The sequence below is a fragment of the Chaetodon auriga genome, chromosome 17, assembly GCF_051107435.1.
Source record: "Chaetodon auriga isolate fChaAug3 chromosome 17, fChaAug3.hap1, whole genome shotgun sequence".
In the NCBI taxonomy this organism is placed as follows: domain Eukaryota; kingdom Metazoa; phylum Chordata; class Actinopteri; order Chaetodontiformes; family Chaetodontidae; genus Chaetodon; species Chaetodon auriga.
In genome coordinates, this window is record NC_135090.1 from 18167186 (window position 1) to 18186645 (window position 19460).

The window sequence follows — 19460 nt, forward strand, 5'->3', positions numbered from 1 at the left end:
AAAGATAATTCAGTTTACAGTCATATAAGACTGACAAAAGCAGCAAAGCCTCATATTTGAGAAGCTGCAACAAATTAATGTTTGGCATTTTCGCTTGATTAATGACTTAACTGTATACACTGATTTATTTAATTTTCACCCAAATCCCTGAAGTCAAACTGGTAACTGCAGAATAGCAACAGAGGTGCTTTATATGCTTCCAGCTCTGCGTGATTCAGTGTCGATTCACCAAAATCTGATTAAAAAGTTCAGTCCACAGACCAGGAAGGAAAAAACGCCTTTAAAACAAGATGGCAGACACAGTTGGATATTAGGCCACAATGTTTATTCAGTAGTGTTGTTTCAACTTATAGGTACAATACTGTCAGCTTTTGTAAGACTAAAAAAAAGTTACCATTACAGTCATCCATGCTCACAGAATGCCAGTCAAGTCGTTTACACCCGTCCTTTGTGTACACACCTGCCACATGCTCACCTTGAGCAAGTACATTTCCAAATGGTAGGCACTTTGAAGGTTTAAAACATTTGTGAATATACATTTATATATATTTATATATCTTTTCATATACTAATAAGCAATTGGACTCAAAGGTCAGGTCTCTAATAGAGAGGGAGAAACTAAAAGAGTGAAGAAAAAGAGGAAGAGGAAACAACATGATGTGGCCATGATGGAGGGGGTCGATCAGAGAGGATGTCGGGAGTAGAAATACTGTGAGTCTTTGGGTTTTTCAGTATAGTTCAGTACCTTAAGTCCTATGATGAGAACGGACAGCAGAGCCAGGGAGAGGAGGATGGGAGGGGAACACGAGGGATGAAGAGGTAGAGGGATGAAGAGCTGCATGTGGGTGACGTTCGGAGTTCAGGCCATGTGACAGCATCATCTACTGTATCTATTTCACATTACCGCACAGCCGAAAAAGGCAACTTCACAAGCCTGCCAGACAAAACGTGCGTCTCCTCAGAGCAAGTTAATGTTTTAAAAAAGGAGGGTACAGGAGCTGTTTTTGTTGTCATGTGACTGTAACCAGTGGGTTCATTTGAAACAGCTTGGTGCCTCTTTTGTAACAGCTGTTTTGTGGCCTTTTCTTCGGTTTAACTCGATTGAGGATGCAAAATGGCATCAGAGCAAACGTCTTGTGTAGGTTTTAAACCTGGTAAACAACCTCATCTCTCGACAGAAGCTCTTTTGAAACACCTGCGCTGACCACTTTAAAAAAAAAAAAAACATGAATAGCCCAATAGACATCACACTGGAGGCTTAAATTTTCTGTGCAGCCCTATTTATCAACCCCGGCCTGGTGTGTTTGTGTGCAGGCCTTCAGCGAGCAGATCTTCAGGCCTAAAGCATCAACACTGGGACACGGACAATAGCGCCAGGCTACCCGGGCGGCTCCATACAGCTGAAAGAGAGAGTGAGCGGGGAGGGGGGTCGGTTGGCAACTCGACTGGCCGCGCTCCAGTCCGATTTGAAACAAGGTGGGAGTGAGGGAGGTTAGGGTAAACAGAGAGGGGGGGAGGCGATGTGAGGGAGGAAGGCTAGCGGGGTTTGGGTGCCATCAGTAAACTCAAGGGACTCATCGAGGGAGGTGGCTACGGGCCAAAAACACCAGAAGCCACGGAGAAGAAACTTCATTCCCAAAACACTCTACATACACGCAAAGCTGCAACACAGCAGTGGGAAGCAGAAGCAGTGATTGTGCAATGTGAACGAGAATGCATTTAAATAGAGAAGAAGTTCAGCGAGACATAAAACAGAAGCGAGGTGATTTTTTTCTCAAGCCCTGACACACTTATTTTTACTCTTTTGAAGACCTGGTATGAAAATAAAACGCCGTCGAACAGAGAGAGAGAGAGAGAGAGAGAAAGGCTACACTGAGAAGAGAACAACCAAATAAACAAGACATGATGAAAACGCTCACGTTTGACTAAAAAAAAAACTGGTGTGAGAGCAAATAATAAACATTGTAACCTGAAGGGAGAACATTTACATTGACCGTTAACAGCGTTAATATGAAGACCAAAGAGCTTCATCAAAACTACAAAGGCATTTTTTTTTTAACATCAGAGAAAAGATAAATTAATGTAATACACCTTTAGAGATCAACATCAGACATGCTAGGACAAAATAAAAAGAAAAAAAATGAAAGCAGGATTGATACAGAATAATTATATTCAATTATTTCCACTTTTAAATTTTTTTTTCTTTACAAATAACATACTGCTACAGTTAAAAGTAGTCAGCGACTTAAAACAGCTCCTCTGACAGAAGACAGGTGCGATTAGTTTCCTCGCCTTTACAGATCCTGTTTTTTTTTGTTTTTTTTCAGCCTTTTCAAATAATACACAAAATGTTTAAATACACTGAGATTTGCCATAAAATGAGAAATGCTTGGTTTTCATTTAAAAAAAAAAAAAAAGAAGAGAGAAAAGGTCTTAATTACAATACTCTATGCAAAAGCTTTCCTTTATGCTATTTTTCCTTACTCAACTTGTTTCTTGTTGTGTTTGAACAGGTTTGCTGTTGTCATTGGACTGCGCCTTTCACAGTCACCCGCGATTTGTCGTTCTCATGACGGGAGGGGCCGGCTTTTATGCATAAAACTCCTTGGTTGGGGCCTTCTGATAGGCTGCGCCGGAGGGTTTCCTCTCTCCCAGGTCATAGCTGCCCTCGTCCTTCTTCCTCATGCGGTAGACCAGGAGGAGGATGAGGAAGATGGCGAACAGGAAGCCGATCACGCCACCTGCAATAACAGCTGAGAGGGGCGAAAGGGAAGGTAACCGTCAATGCTCGGAGAGACAAGTCAGTGAATTTGTCCTAAACAAAGAGCTTGTCAGTCAAACGTGAATCGTGTCTTTCATCTTGCGCAGTCACGGCTAATTTTAGCAGCCCTATCAAGCGGCAACCATCGCAGATGAATGTAGAAACCAGTGCAGTTAACTTCACATCAATGGGAAAACCTTCAATTTGTCTCAAGTCAGTCACTTCCTGTGGTTCATTTCCCTCCTTTTAACGCGTGTCCTGTTTAAAAGTTAGTGTTCCATTTAGTGGATATTAAGGCTCCGATCCTTGATTGATACACTGAGCCCTGCCGCTCCAAGTTTGGCTGATTCGACATGGTCTGTATTCCAATCAGTGACCGCTAACTGGGGCTTAAGAGGGAGAAGCTGATGGTATTGGTTCCATCGCTTAACAGTCGGGCGAATAAATCCAATGGGGGCAAACGAACAGCAGCCAGTCCGCCATGGCTTGAACTAAACCTCTTCTCTGTTCCCGAACTGGCTGATGAATCTCATCGCAAGACTTAAACATTGTCGCTGTTGGCATTTAAATTTATGAGTTCTTGTGGTTGAATGATACCAAAAAAACCAAGAATTTCTGTAGTTTGGGACTGTAGGTAGAGTTGACATTGTGATGTTAGAAGTGAGAAGTCTTCTCTGAAACAGTATTTTTGGTCAGTTACACTGAAAAAATATTACTTTTTTTTAAATTAAAGGCCAAAATAACCTAAAAAATGATGGCTCAAATCAAAAAACACTGGATCCCACACTTCCCACGATGCACCTCCATGGCGAAACACACCTTTGAGATCCGACATCCCAGTTTGTGCACTAACACACATCCAAGTCACAATAATGGATAATAATTACATGTATGTTCTCAGATTTGACAGTTATACAGTTTTTTACCAGGACGAGTAAAAGGATCTTCATGAGGAAGATTAATGGAACGCCCCTTTAATCCAGACTCTGTAAACATTTGACTTCAAGCGACTTTGCACACTGCAGCGCTGGTTGAATATCATTTGTCATTTTCTGTGTGAATCTTTGAGATTTCACGTCGTTTCTCATGACTCAAGTCACCATCTGTTCCCAAATTAACTTGAGTGATTTCCCAGTATCGTGTGATGATGAGCCTGAGTTTGGTAAATTAGGGTGTGTAGGCAGAGACTGGAGGGTCAGCGCAACACATCTGGTGGACGCCAGAGGAGCAAAAAATAAAACGCTGAGTTGAATCATAAGATGTGAAGTGACCTCGAGTGCCATGAAATAAACTGCAGTATTATTACTGTTATTATCAATTGTTTGATTTGTTGTTTTTGACTCTTTTACCCTTAAAATAAAACCTGCGTTGTGAACCAGCAGTGGTGTAACATCAAGGGAAATCTGAGTAAAATCCACCCACGCTGTATTCAGAACCCCCCCCCCCCCCCCCCCCGGCTTTGACCCTGACTCTCAGAACTAATGCTCCCAACTCACCACATGGGCTTATTCCACTCTCCCTCCCAATTATGCCTGTATGAGGTTCTTTATAGCTTCCTAATCTGTTTAAGGTCTCTGCTGGTGCTACAATCTCCCCTCTGCTCCACTTTAGGTTTTCACATGTTGACTGGTCTCATGGCCCCATGGGTAAAAATCATGGCACACGCCTTGCTGCTGGGCTCCAAGACGCAGTGCAGAGTGAATAAATGAAAATTAGATTATGGGCAATTATTTTTATTGAAGTCATCCGGGAGATGAAGAGTAATGGTTATAATCTAGAAGGGTAAAGAGAACGAAGCGGAGAGATGAGCGGACGTGACCCAGGTATAGAACGTATATTTACATTTTCTAAAGCCTTATCCAAAGGCTTTTTACAGGCAACGCTCTTTTCTCTATCACAATACAAGAACTGTCTGCAGAAGATGAAATGAGGCTATCAATAGGAGAGAGATCTGAGCTTCTCGTCTAACTGAAGCTGTCCTGATTTGTCCTCGTTGATGTTATTTCTGCATATTGCCAACACCAGATGGGTATCACAACAAAGTAAAAGTGAGGTGCCAATCAATGTTTGCCTCAGACACGCGGGGAAAGAGAGACCGCACCAGAGAGCTCAGTGATTTAGAGTCCGATAATTTCCTTTCCACCCTCTTTCATGTATTCAAAGCGAGCAACACACACACTTGAAACACCCACAATGCTGTGAACTCTACAAGGTCCCACAGAGGGACGCAGATGGAGTTTATTAAAAGTAATTATTTTGAGAAGTGGATCAGGTGGGAGACATTAGGGAAAAAATTTCAGAGATTTCCAAGACTTAGTTATTTACCAGAAATATGCCGACATGTTGTAACGTATATGAATCTGAGAAACATTAGACAGCAAACTAAGTAAACACAACAAACAGGGAAAGTATTATTATGGGCTGGAATATAAAAGGAATGCTTCCACATTTCGGAAAACACCCTCTGTTGTTGACAGTTTGATAAGAAGACTTGATACCACTCTCAGTACAATGAATTTGAAGCTAAAGCTCAGAGGCGGTTAGCTTAGCTTAGCATAAAGGCTAGCTGTTTCCCCCTGTTTACAGTCTAAGCTAACTGGCTGTAGCTTCATGTGTAGCATACAGACACGGTGACATCAATCCTGTCATTGAACTCTCAACAAGAAGGCGATTGTTATTACAAGATAACCTTCATCATATCTGCAGTCAGCTTTGCAGAAAACAAAAGCCGCTGCACCACCCAACCAAAGTCCAAATACAGAAACACAAACTGGAGTCAAATTAATAGCACATACGTGTGTCTCTGTGTAGTTAAGTGATTTGTTGCAGCTTATTATGACACGTACCTGCCAACACCTCTGTCCTCTGGAAGAGGTTTTCAGTGCGGACCTCAATGGCCTCCTGGGGTGAGCCGGGGGCACTGGTCGTACTAGTCATCTGGTTCCTCTGTGTGTCCTCTGTAACTGGCACTGGTGCCTGTATGACCAGAAGAAAGACGGGAGGGGGAAGAGGCGAGAGAGAGATTGCTTTATTGACAGCTGACTTTCATATTGTGTCTTGCAGTGCAGCTGAAGAGAGATGGGAAGGAGAAGGGATCACATGCAGCAAAGGGACCCGGGCCGCTGTGGTAAGGACTCTGCCTTTAACACATGGGGCGCCCCGATATCACATTTGTTAGACTATACAAAAATTGATGTGTATAAATGCCAATTTATGGTTTTACGTGTGGTTACATGCAGGACTATTTCTTGGCAGAGCGCAGTTGTTCCCTGGAGTCTCATCACTTTGAGGTTATAAAGCAACCAGTGGAGACTCGAGTGAGTAACTGGACCCGGCCAAGAAAGTATCCCACAACAAACAAGAAATACGCAACAGAGACATACTGTGTTTATCAGTGAGCTTTAGAGGTGGTAGTAAGTGGAGTTTGTCATCTAGCTGTTTCCTTGTTTCCAGTCTTTATGCTAAGCTAAGCTAACAAGGTGCTCGCTCGAGCTTTATATTCATCGTGCAGACACGTGAAGGATATCAATCTCCTGATCTAACTCCTGGCATTGTTTACAGAAATGTTTAACTGCTCCTTTAAGGAACACTTAGCAAAAAGGTGTAGTCAAAGGACCAGAACGGGGACCAAAATGGAACGTGGCCAGTGAACCCTATAGAGGCAGGCCAGAGAAGAAAATGGAACGATTCCAGATTTCCCAAAAAGATTAGTGCAAGACTAAAGAAAAGTAGCAATGAAAACAGAGCCAGTGACCCCATGGTTTTTGTGGGAGTCTCGGAAAAGAAGCAAAGTATCTGGAATGGATCCGGGCCTATGTATCCCATGCTTTTTCCAGTAACACTGGAGAGGGGTGCAAAGGACCAAAATGGAACTGAGCCAGTGCATTTGGCTAAGGGAGTAGTGACAGAGGCAAGAGGGAAAAAATGGGACAGGGCCAGGTAGGCTTGGCTTAGGGGGTTGAGACCTTGACGACTAATCCCAAACAGATGTAGTATCCAGTACAGTACAGTAAGAGCGCAACACAGAAGTGAGATCTAGGATGGTTCCAGAATATGTGATTACGTCCGAGAGAAATGTAATCCTCCATAATTTGCAATGGAGCGAAAAACACTGAGAACTGACGTGAGCACTTGATCTTTATCCTGAAAACAACCTCGCGGCTCCTGGTATTACAGGAGATTTGATGACATGCTGGGTCAGATAAAGAAATACTGAGGCTCTGTGTCGCTCTCCGTTGAGTCAGCAGTTACAAATGAGCCACCATCATTATCAATGACTTTAAGTCACGTGTCACAATATCCCTGGTTACAAGAAAGCACATGGCGAGCGTTTTAGACTGGAAGAAACGTAGAAAATACCCGTGGATGTGATTAATAGACTCATATACTTTTAGTCCTTAAATGTTCTTTAAAATTGTGATTGTGGACTTTTAAGATGCTCAGAGCGCCAAAATACATCAGTGCATTATCACACAAGACGTCAAACACAGAATGTCTGCTTCGGGGAATAGTTCAACATTTTGGCAAATAGACTTATCCACTTTCTTGCCAAGAGTTAGAGGACATCTTGTAGCTTGATATATAACAAGCGTGACTTCCTGGAGTCTCTGCTGGTTGCCCAGCAAGTCTGCACACTCATGTTACCTTTAGAGAGAGCCAGGCTAGCAGTTTTCCACTGTTTTTAGCTTTTATGCTAAGCTTAGCTAAGCTAAGCTAAGCTATCTCCTGGGTCCAGCCTCAAATTCACCAGGCTGCAAAGTGTTGATCTTCTCATCTAACTTCTCATCTAAAGAAAGGGAATTAGCCTATTTCCAAAAATGTCAAACTATGACTTTACACAGTCAAAACTGTCTGCCACCTCTTGTCCTGCTCACTTTTGTCCAAACTAGCTCTTCTATGGTGTCCCATCTGTATCACTGTAGTCCTTTTAGCACTTCTTACTAAAGCTCAAGCAGCGACATCAGCTCATTGCATCTTGTATCAGGGATGCTTCTTACCTCTGTTCTGAGTGGTTTCCTGGGTGTGCTGTCCCGGGCCTTTTCTCTGACCGTGGCTGTCTCCACTCTTGGGGTGAAGTCTTTGGTGGAGTCCTGGGTGGGTTCTGCTGCATTGGGCTCGATATAAACCATACTGACAGTCACTGTTTCCGCCATCACTTCTTCACCTCCCCCTGGGAGAAAGAGGGTGACAGGTAAATAATGTCTCTCCATTAACGGGCAGAGTGTAAAACGTTTGCTTGGTAAATCTGTTACAGCACATCTTGGGACAATGCGCAAATGTGTACAATATGGGCATGCGTGTTATACAGTTTGTCTTAGTTAACTTCCCACTCGATGCATTTAATTGTAATGTATTATTTACAGTCCGAACCTATAGAATACAGAGTGGCAGAGCAGAGTAATAGGGCATATATACAGTATTGGAAGGGCTATCGATCACCGTCCTGTCTCCTTTCACCTGGTGTGACCTTCCCTCACTGCAGCTATAAAACTCTCAGAAAGAAGAGTTACTTTTGACAAAGGAGTGAGTGTTGTAAAGGTGCTTAAAGCAAGTAGAGCAGAGGAGCTAATAAAAAAAGACATGTAAAAAATTTGCACACTTGCCCACGGCAGACTGGCTGACAAGGCAATCTCAATTGAAATCAAGTGAGAGAAAGAGAAAGGAAGCAAGAATAGACAAAGAGAGGAGAAAGAAGAGGGAGAAGAGGGAGGAAGTGATGGCACAACTTTGGAAAAACTTAGCATTCATAAAACTTACCTGCAGCAGACTTGAAAATGAAAGTCATCAGACCTCTGGGTAATAGCCTGACGAGCATGCAAGCACGCGTGTGTGTCTTTACCCAAATCTGTGAGTGTGTGCGTGTGGAAATATGTCTTACCTGAGCCAGACCCTGAGTTAAAGTCATCATCGTCTTCAGGGTAGAAGCCTCCCGAGCCTGTGTCATCCAGGTACAAGTCATCAGCCTGAGAGGAAGGCTTGGCTGCTTGTGCTATCTGCAAAACAAGATAGCAAGGGGTCGAGGATTAACGTCGGTTTTATTACACATCTCTGTTTCCACAAATCCATGTGAAAGTTTTCATTCTGCGCCACGGCAGCAATTTAAGACCTTTGACTGTTTCCGCACATTTGGTGTTTCCACAAAGCCCACATTCACTGTTTTACTGAATGTGGAGGACAGCTAGATGTGACTCAGGAAGTCTAGTGGCTAAGATTTATTCCAGCATTTAAATCATTAATCTCAACCTCTTCTCTTTGAGGCCGACACTTCACTTGGTGATTATTTCTCTCATTGGCAAACATAAAATCCTCTTGGGTGGCAATTCAAAGCTCATATCATTGGCGCATTTTAAATAGCACAAATCTTTGCAAATTTGTCTTTCTGAAACAGAGAAGTGCTGTCGAGACAGTCTACAAAACAACATTCAACCTGCTATAAAGTATAAATAAGTGCGCAGTGCTGGCACAAATGTTGAGCTGAGAGTGTGCCTGAGAGATGAGTAGTATCAACAGATCACCCCATGTTTTACAACCACCACAGAAGAAGAGAGGAAGAACTTTGGGATGCCAACGTGCAATGACGATGCTACCATTAGCAGGCATAATGTTTACCATGTTAGTTTAGCTTGCTAGCATGATAATTTTGCTAATTAGCAATAAACCAAACTACAAGTGAAACTGATGGGAATTAGTTTTGCAGGTCATAATGCCAACCTCATGGTGGCGCTCTATCGATTGGCACCATTATGATCGATCCTCTGGGGATCGTGACTGTCAGTACATCATTTCATTTTCAACAACATGTCCAATAATCACTGAGGTGTCTCAGTCTAGACCGAAGCCACACTGCTACAGTCCTGCTTTTATGACTTAAATGAAGCACACATGCACAGGTGACTGTCCAATCAGAACGTGTAGCCCCTCCCAGCTCATCGTTGCCTCAACAACAAGCCTGAGTGGTGGGAATGTTTGTGTTCCGGCTTAATGGAGTGATTGGCTGAAAAGAGCACAGTTTAACAGAGCCTGTTTGTTTAGAAAGCGCCTCCTCGCATGCTCTGCGAGTCGGTATTTTAACGAGAAATAAGATGAGAAAATGGAGTTTTCACTCGAAGCGGCTTGCAGAGGCAGATGTGCACATGCTGGGTACTTCAGTATTGCAGCTGCTGTGCAAGTGTGTGCACGGTACACATAACTATTCATGTGTTGTGTTGAGTGTGTGACTGGAATAGCTATAAACGAATCCATGGTAACATCCATTCAGCCCCCTATTCACCAATCTGTGGTCAGCTTCTATACTGATAGTCCTGCTTTAGAAACAACGAGTACAAAAGAGCGACCCCACAATATATCATCCCCGTGTGTTTGTGTCTCTTGCACCCATTAAGCTGGTTGTTACAGTTCCAGGTCTGCTCCGAGGATGTTGCACTGATAAACCCGAGGGTGAATGAAGTGGGGTTGGAGTAAATAATCAATTGGCTTAGCAGGAAATAAGTGTTTTTGTTAACGGCGAAGAATAGGCATGCTGTGAGAAAACCAGGGGAGAGAAATGATCTCTGCTCCTCATTAACGCCTGTTTTTAGCAGTCTTTGTTTGGACAGGGTTTGTAGCAACTGCAACTGTTTTCATTATTGAACAGTCAGTGCTTTCTATATTTTATCATGTTTTATGTTGAAGGGTATATATGGTGCTTCCCCTGGCTGCAATTTACCCAATGAAGTTAAGGCTGAAGTTAAAGAAAAAGTTAGAAAACCTAAGAAAAAGTTCCACGAGAGCAACAAAGCATCTTCAGGCTGCTTGTTTAGTCAGACCAGCAGCCAAATATATTCAATTTATAGAGATAAACACATAAAAAACACTTGGTTTTGCTTGATGAATGACTTCAATGAACTATCTGATCAATTAATTGGTGACCCAACAACTCATTTTAGTGCCAAAAGCCAGAAAAGAGATCAGAGAAAATGCCTTTTTTTTCCCAGCTACATCCTTGCTGCATCTCAGCGTTTCCAATTACACCCAGTATTCTGATGTGAGTGTGTTCAGCAGTGCTTTCAAGTCATTGTATATGCATATGTGTGTTTGTGTGGAGTCTGGAAAGAGAGGCCTGGCACTCTCCATAACAAAGAAGCCGGGAATACACAAAGCTTACAACAGCGAGAAAGAGGAAAAAAGAAGAGGCAGATGGATCAGAACAATACGTATCTCCATCTCTCCTCTCTCAACTGGCTCTGACTTTTCGAAGAAAAGGCCTTTCACCGCTGAGCCTCCTGATCAAAGAGAGAATTTGTTCAAAGCAACTTTATCTTAACCTTTCTTGCCTTCTTCTCCTCCAAACACACAACCCCCCCCCCCCAAACCGCACCCCACCCCTCTGGCGCAACAGCCTGCAAACCAATTCATCGGCCCATGCGGTCCACAGGTCTTTATGCGTTGGCGACGTGAGCACAATGAACCAAAAGGAGGAAGGCCACAGATCAACTGGTGACAAAGGGCACTAATGAGATAGAGGCCACACACACACGCATGCATGAGTAGACATGTTTTACAAATGTATGCAAGCTTTCATTGATTCATTGATTATACATACACAGACATGAGTGAGCAATTGAGCACAGAACATGACACCCCACGGACATGCATGGAAACGTCTGAGGGAATGTACAAAGAGTGAAGCTTTAACTCCCTTCAGGCCTCTTTAACATGGATTTCTTAGACACAGCATTACTGTAACAAACTCCTTCATCTGACTTATTCATTGAGTAAATGGATGAATAATATGCAGAATGACGAACAACCAAGAAGAACTTAAGATAGAATATAATGGCTGCAACATCATGTGATGATTATATCTTCATTAAATCAATTCATTATTTGATGTATAGAGTGTTAGCAAATAGTGAAAAATGCAATGCTAATCTTAAAACGCCGTAGCTAAAGTTAAAAAACCCAAGATACTCAGTTTACAATCATCAGACGACTAAGAAAAACCAAGTGTTCACCTTATAGAAGCTGTAACCAGTGAACTGTTGTCATTTTCAATCAAAGCAGTTTCTTATTAATTAGCTCTATAAAGTATCTTTGTTTTTTATTTTGCCAAAAAGTAAACATTTTAAAAGCAAGAGCACAACTTTCTGCAAGAAAACCCCTTTTATTTACTGGGCAGTGAGATGGAAAACTGGTATTAAGCAGGAAAAACAGCTACATGTAGCAGCTGGTTAGCTTAGCTTAGCACAACGGCTGGAAACAGCTAGCCTGGCTCTTTTGTAAACGTAACAAAATCCACATACCAGCACCTCAGGAGCTCATTAAATAACCGTATCTGTGTGCGTAAAAACAACAGGTTTGCTGTTTTAATTAGTGAGTTTTACAGGTGCAGGAAGTGTCGTTACCCCTTTAAAGAGTCAGGCTAGCTGCTTCCACCTGTTCTCAGTGTTGGTGCTAAGCTGTTAAGCTAACCGGCTCCTTCTATTTACCACAGACACATTTAACTCTTTGCAAGAACAACTTTTCCTTTGAAAGTGACAACAAGGCCAAATCCAACAGAGCGTTTCACTTCCTTTCAGACGAGCACACAAGTAGGACCTGTTCATTTCTGACCTGCGGGGACACTGACTCCTCTGTAATCTCCATGTTTCCACAGTTTGAACAAAGTGCTTATGGATCAGAGAGGTCCAACTGTACAACACTGCAACGCCCAATCAGAGCAGATCCGAGAGGAGGAAATGGCTTTTTTTGAAGTCAATAAACTTCACTGACTTTATCTGACTCACACAGACACACACGAACTAGCTAGCATGTGTAGACAATAGACACTTGATAAAGCTGGCTTTTCTATATCACCAACACACACACATACACACACGTGTGTGTACACAAACACAGCAGCCCTGATAAACTTTTCTCTCTTTATCAATCCAGTGACATTTACAGGTGGTCCCTGCTTTCCGCCCTTATCACAGAGTCTGAGCTGAACCAGACATCAATCCTCTGACAGCTAAAGCAGACTGGACACCGACAACCGGTCAGATGCACCAGACGCAGCCTTTTGCACGAGGTCCAGCGTTTATAAGGCTGCTCCTCTAAGAGATGGCTGCTCTAGTCTCAGGAGCAATTATTTGAAAAAACCCTGCTGTGTTACTTGTGGAATAGATTCGAGGAAAGAAAAGCTTGCAAAATGGATCAAGTTGGAAATATCTAATTTAGCAGCTTATTTCATTTTAAATATAAATGTTGGAAGGTTTCCTATGACGCAGAACAATTTATTATACAGCAAAAGTCCACTGACTCATCCCTCTTTAGAAAGCAAAACAGGGCTCTTTTTCCTCCCTGTCTATGTCCTGATTCACTATATCTGAAAACTGATGTGATATTAAAGTTTAGGGAATGTGTGAAAATGAAGAATTAGTATTGAATCTTTTTTTTTTTACAGCAGCCAACGGTCAATGTAATTTAATAATTGTGGCGGAGCTTTCTGAGGGCTGATCGAGTTGCTGTATTGATAGTAAGCCCACCATTGTTGTATGTAGTATGTCAGAGTCACATCACCATCTGCTCACGTGTAAATCAATAATCAGTTACTGTTCATAACTGATCTTTGGGGCTTGTTTGATTTCCCCTGGTTGTTGTCTCGGTGTTAAATCATCTGAAAAACACACTTCAGAGATGTAGACGCTCGCAATGCTTCACTATGACAACCAGTGTCAAATACAGAATGTTTTTTTGGGGGGAGTTTCGCACAACAAGACACACTCGGCCGCTCTTCACAAATGAGGCTGAACTTTCCACTAGTGCTGCTTTGACAAGTGTCATTCTTCGAGCTGAAGCCACGCACTTTGCAGAGGGCTAAAAAAAGCTTCAGAAAGAGGAGGCCTTGGAGCGTCGTAGCAGAGGGAGGAGGAGACACAGCATCTCCTGAGTAACAGCCCGTGTGCAGTACAGCATACATACACAAAGGACACATGTCGCCTCGCTGCGCAGCAACACAGAAAGAATAAATGACAAAAGAGGGGAAAAGATCACACACACGTACATATGAAAACAGAGAAATTTTCCTCGTGTCGGCTCGTAAACACTCGAAAACCTAAACACAGGTGTAAAATCCTGTTTCAGAGTATTAAAGAAGAGCTGTGCAGTGTTTTGGCGTCTGATGAACATTCAAACTCATGGATCTACAGCACGCCTCCACTAACGCAGCTTTATTTCCATCTGAATGGCCACTTTAGCAGACACATCAGAGATGTTTTGAACCTTAAAGCGAGACGACGCGACATTTGAAAGAAGAAATAACACACTCGTCCTCTCGTGAATGAAAAGTAATTCGAAAGAAATCAAACAAACCCCTACTCAGTTCAGTACAGTGGTTTTGCTGCGTACTTTATTTGGATTTAAAAGACCAGTGAGTAAGATTTAGGGGGGTTTATTTGCACCTTTGTTACCTTAGAATGAGCTCTTTGTATCTACGGAGGGAGTGGGTCCTCCGACGTCCACCATGTTGCACCAACATGTTTCTACAGTAGCCCAGAATGGACAAACCAAACACTGACTCTAGAAACCACCGTAGATTCCTCTACACTCTTGGAAAGGTAGGGGTGTGAGCAGTTAAATCTGCATTGATTTAACTAATTGATTTTCCTGATAATAAATTTGACCCCCTACATCATCAAACCATACTTCTGACACCAAAGCTTTGAGTTCCCGAGTCTTCACTTAAATTCTTACTCTTGTCACAGTCGGCTTTGGCACGGCCTTGTTGGACTCTGACTCTTTTCATCATTAGGGTGAATAACTGGTAAAAGCTTCCTATGCTCAGTCACACTGAAGGACGCACAGACACACAAAGACAGCGTCATTTGGACACCTTAACGAGCAGATCCTACATAGTCTGAGACCAAGCTTAGAGGCAGTGAAAGGGAAAGAGATAGAAGGATGGAGAGAGCAAGTGAAAGGGAGCAAGAAGGAGGGTGAGCTGCCATAATGAGCTAGTAGCTAGCGATGTATGCCCTCTATTAGCTGTGATAAGAGCTGCCGTTACTGGCATCTCTGCCTGCTAATGAACTCATAAGCCAGCGGGAAAGCAGCTTCCACGCTGTCTCTGTCCGTCTGTCTGAGTCTCCCCGTCACTGTGTCTGCTTTGACCCGTGGACCCGGAGAAGACACGAGGAGCTGCAGACCGATACTGGACAAACATATGTGACAGAGGAGAGTGGGGATGGACAAAAAGAGGGAGAGGAGAGTGGGAAGGAGGGGGGATATAACCCACCGCTGCAGACAATCCTGTAGCCTGGAGGAGGCTCTGCTAAAAGCCTGTCAAAATCACCATGTCCATGCCTAGCGGGGCTTGAAAGGCACTGGGTCTGCACGTCTGTGCCGGTGTAATATTTGCATCTCTGCCTCCTTTCTGCGAGAGATGGATGGAGGAGATGCATATGGGAGGAAAATGGAGTCATCTGAACTGACGCTGGGCTGCTGACTTCCTACTGTTGACACACCGCTCTCACTTCTAACACAACAAATATTAGCTCAACTCCAACTCAGACCAGGGGAAGCAGTGTTCCTCAAAGGAATGCACACACACACACACACACTTGAACATCTCCGTGTCCATGAAAGCACCCATGGGACACACATATGTGCCAACACAGACACACACACACGAATCCTTATCCAGCTCTCACATCTGAAAGGCGTGAGATGAATACGCACATCATAACACGCCATTTTCACAAAAGATTTTTCCATTGACTCATTTAAATGTTTTCTAGGTCGAGTTTCTTAAAGGGATAGGTCAATGCTTTATGTCAAGTATGACGCAAGTTAGCTTAGCTTAGCATGAGGACTGAAACGGGGGGAAACAGCTGGTGTATCCTCCTCTAAAGCTCATGCATTAACACCTCATGTCTCTTTGTGTAACCCGTATAAAAGCAGTGTGAAAATGACAAATTACAGTTTGTACACAGGGGTGTGTGCAGACTTCGCCTCGTGCAATGCCATTGTTCTGACGGCCAATTATTCCGAAACCCCAGTAGTCCAAACCCATTGCTCCAAAGGCCCGTTGCTTCATAAATAAACAATCTGGTATCGCCAACTTAGGAAACTTAACTGATGTAACTAACATACATTTTATTTGGTCAATGTTGTGTTTATTATTAAGATATTTAGGGCAAAAAAAACCCACTGACAGTGTGTATTTTCAGAACTGGCCTATGGAGCAGTGGGCTTTCATTTCAGGATAACAGGCTGTCTGACAAATGGGCTTTTGGCCCAATGGGACATTGTCAGACTAACAGGGTTTCGGAATAATGGGCAGTCGAAACAACGGACAGTCCTCCTTTTTCTCTGCCCCCGCTCCGACTCTTTATGCTGAGCTAAGCTAACTGTCTCCATTTAAATTAAACATTTAAAGGATTGATATTTTATAGGAAATACGTCTATTTGTTTTCTTGCTGAGAGTTGGATGAGAAGATCGATACCGCTCTCGTATTTGTTCGCTAAATATGAAGCTACAGCCAGCAGCAGGTTAGCTTAGCATTAAGTCTGAAAGTCTTACTGTACATGAACATTACAGTGTGTTAGAAACCAATTATGAAATGCTTCCATCGTTCTTATGAATGCTAAAAAGTGGAACTTATCTATTTGTTTAATCCGTACAGCAACTGAAGTGCAATAATTACAAGTTGTGTTTTTACGAGAGGTGACTTACGCTAAGCTACGCTAACCACGTCTAGAGCATAGCCTAAAAGCCCGTATTTCCCAACATGTCTGACTATGCGCTGCTGTTCTCTGTTTTCCATCACTGTCGAATGAATATCTGTGGGTTTTGGGTCGGCAATCGGGCGAAACAAGCTATTAGCAATGTTACTTGAATAAATAATTGCTAATTAACAAAACTACTGTTGATTGCAGCAGAGTTTACTACAGTCCTTCCTTTGCCTCTTTCTCTGTCCATTAACTTTCATAACATCAAGGTTCTCCGTGTGCATGCAGCCATAGCTTTACTCTGAGGAGCGTATTGTCTGTCCCCTGAAAGAAATCAGTTCTCATTATCACAACCAGGCAAACAAATATCTGTGCCTATGAGAGAACTCAATAATATGTGAGGGGGAGGGTGTGTGAGAGTGAGGGGAGACATAGACAGAGCTTGTTAATCCCTAATTAACAAAGTAAAGGTGGCAGATTGGCCTGCTGGCTTTCACTTTATCTGTTCTACTTGGCCTGCCACAGATCCATACACAAGGTCAATACAGCAACACAGCCAAGCAGGCAGCGACTGTGCTGTGCCCCGTTTCACTCGGCTGTCGACAAACCCGGCTCCCTCTACAAGCCCAAGCCCTCCGTCCTCCCACCGCCTCCTCCATGACCTGGACTTTATCACTGCAAAACAGACAGGACACTCAGAAACAGCAGAGAAGAAGAGGGGATATGGGCTGAGAGGGGCGTTAGAGGAGGTCTTCCTGCTCCATCTGGAGGGATAAGAAGAAGAAATGTGGAGATACAGTGGGCTGAGCTGCTGACTCTGAATGTATTTGTCTCCTCTGTGAACACTGAGCAGATTGATTCAGCAGCTACCTAATTCATCCAAAACTGCAGATAGTATTATTGGTTTTCTAGACAGCATAATTTAGCAGCACACGTGACAGAATAGTGAGCTCTGTGATTGGATGCTTCTTGTCAAACTGCACCATGGGAGTTGGAGTTGACTTCTCATCAGTTATTTTCTAATGCAGTAGTTCACCTTTTGCGATGATGCTTCAAGAGTTTCATTTGCACGTTTCAAGGTGATGAGGAACACATCCTTTGATAAGAAAGATGTAAGACCGTGCACCTAAAAACGTAAGAAAGAAGTTCAACTTCCACGTACCGTTCAGCGTGAGAAATATTCTGCCGCCAGCAAGTTGGTTTCAGCTGAGTTCAGTCTAATTGATATTATTATGTCCATTTTTTACCTATAACCTTGTGAAAACATTACCTGTATGAACTCTTAGTATGATAGTTGTTTTGTAATTGTTCATTTGAGTTTTGCTAATTCAGTTAATCTGCTTTGAGTTTAATGCTAACCAAGTTAGCCATCACGCTAGCTGCCTGAAGCTAATGTATTGTGAATACAGCTGCTGGGCTCACTGTGCTCTATGTATTTTACTCTTTTCAGTTTTCCAAATCCTTTGGGCAAAATCTTCAAAGTGCTGTCTAATTAAACGGTAAATGTGTTGAGCTCGCTGCATAGCTAGCACCTACACTCATAATGAGGGCAGAAGAAGAAACATCCAGTCAACAAGGTGAAAATGATGTGTGCACAACAATGAAGTGAGGCTGAGAGTAAAGACACCTGAGAGTACATTCGGCTGTTTAAGTGGATTAAATGTCTGACTCTTGGTTAATGTTAGATTAATCTCGTGACTCAGGTCTGGCATTTTGTTCTCAGTTGCTCTGACAGTGTTCTGATATCTCTGCAGCTGTCATTTCGCACCTCTGTCTGGTTTCTTAAGCATAGCTGCACACTGGCTGAGGCTCATTAGTATGACATTTAGAGCGATCCACCAAACCAACCTGACAAAAAACTCATTTCCTCAGGAACAAAGTTGAAATAATTATCCTGCAGTCTCTCGTGTTTTTATGTTGAGTATACCATTTGGAGAAAACCTTCAAATGGGATTTTAAGTGGCGAAAAAAAGAAACTTCTTCCCACTTTGAAGCTCTGCTGTGACTGGGAGGAGGAGGAGGAGGAGGAGGACAGGAAGGGAGCAAGAGCCTCCCTGATGCTCGGAGAGGTGGACAGTAGGAGAGGAGTGACAGGAGGAGACGATCCTGGGAGAGTTTGATGGCTATACGGGGAGACAAATTGGCTTCCCTGAATTCATGCGGCATCGGCCATAAACAGCGCAGTCAGCTGCTGCCTTCGCGGAAGAATTACGAATAACAGCCGGATCTGTGACGGTGTCGTAATTGGGGAGAGAAAGAAAGAGGACAGAAGGAGTTGGCGACACCCAAACATTAAGTTTGTCCCACCAACACCTGCTGGTAACCCAACAAACTGGCCGCAAGACAGACAGAAAAAAGGTCACGGGTGGTGAGCATTGTTTGGAAAATGTAAATAGGAAGAGGAGGAAGTAACAGCCACCTACAGGACTGTCGCAGAGGATGTCCAAACTGTAACTCTAACAGGCCAGAAAAGGTTAGTGTGTGTGTGTGTGTGTGTCTGTCTTTGTGCTCTTTGAACCCACTCTAACTTTTATTGCCCTCCCAGGGATCATAATAAGGAACTAATTGATAGTCTTTGAGCCGCGGGCTGAGGAGAGGGGGAGTTCCTGCAGGAAGTCAACACAAATCAAACTCTCTCTGAGCCCTTAAGGCCTGGAGCCACTCCAGCTGAGTTGTGGTGGGTAACAGTCACTGTGTGCATGTGTGTGTGTGGGTGGGAGAGTGACACAGACAGAAAGCAAAGAGAGGAAATACGAAAGAGTGCGACCGAGATAAAGAGAGACCGATAGGATGGAGTTGACATTTACTGTCTGCCGCTCTGGATGTCGTTTCCTCGCTTAACCACACGAGTTTCCGCTTTTGGCTTAATACCTGGAGACAGTTAGCAAGAGATAGTACGATGAAGAGAGTTCAAATAGTGCATCCGAGCTATATGATACAATATCCTTCATATCTTACATGTAAATGTCCAAATAGCTTTCAGATCTCTAACAAGGCGAGACAGCTTTAT

The 19460-nt window shown here is 43.2% G+C and overlaps 1 protein-coding gene across 1 annotated transcript in view; it reads right to left on the reverse strand.

Moving 5' to 3' along the window:
• Window positions 1–308: 308 nt before the first annotated feature.
• sdc2 (syndecan 2) overlaps window positions 309–19460 on the reverse strand; it is a 43035-nt gene continuing 23883 nt past the window's right edge. The window contains exons 2-5 of the mRNA XM_076754963.1: window positions 8640–8754; window positions 7759–7931; window positions 5608–5737; window positions 309–2753 (exon numbers count right to left, since the gene is read on the reverse strand). Of these exons, the coding sequence (XP_076611078.1) occupies window positions 2590–2753; window positions 5608–5737; window positions 7759–7931; window positions 8640–8754 (582 nt within the window). The 3' untranslated portion in view covers window positions 309–2589. The remainder of the gene's footprint in view (window positions 2754–5607; window positions 5738–7758; window positions 7932–8639; window positions 8755–19460) is intronic.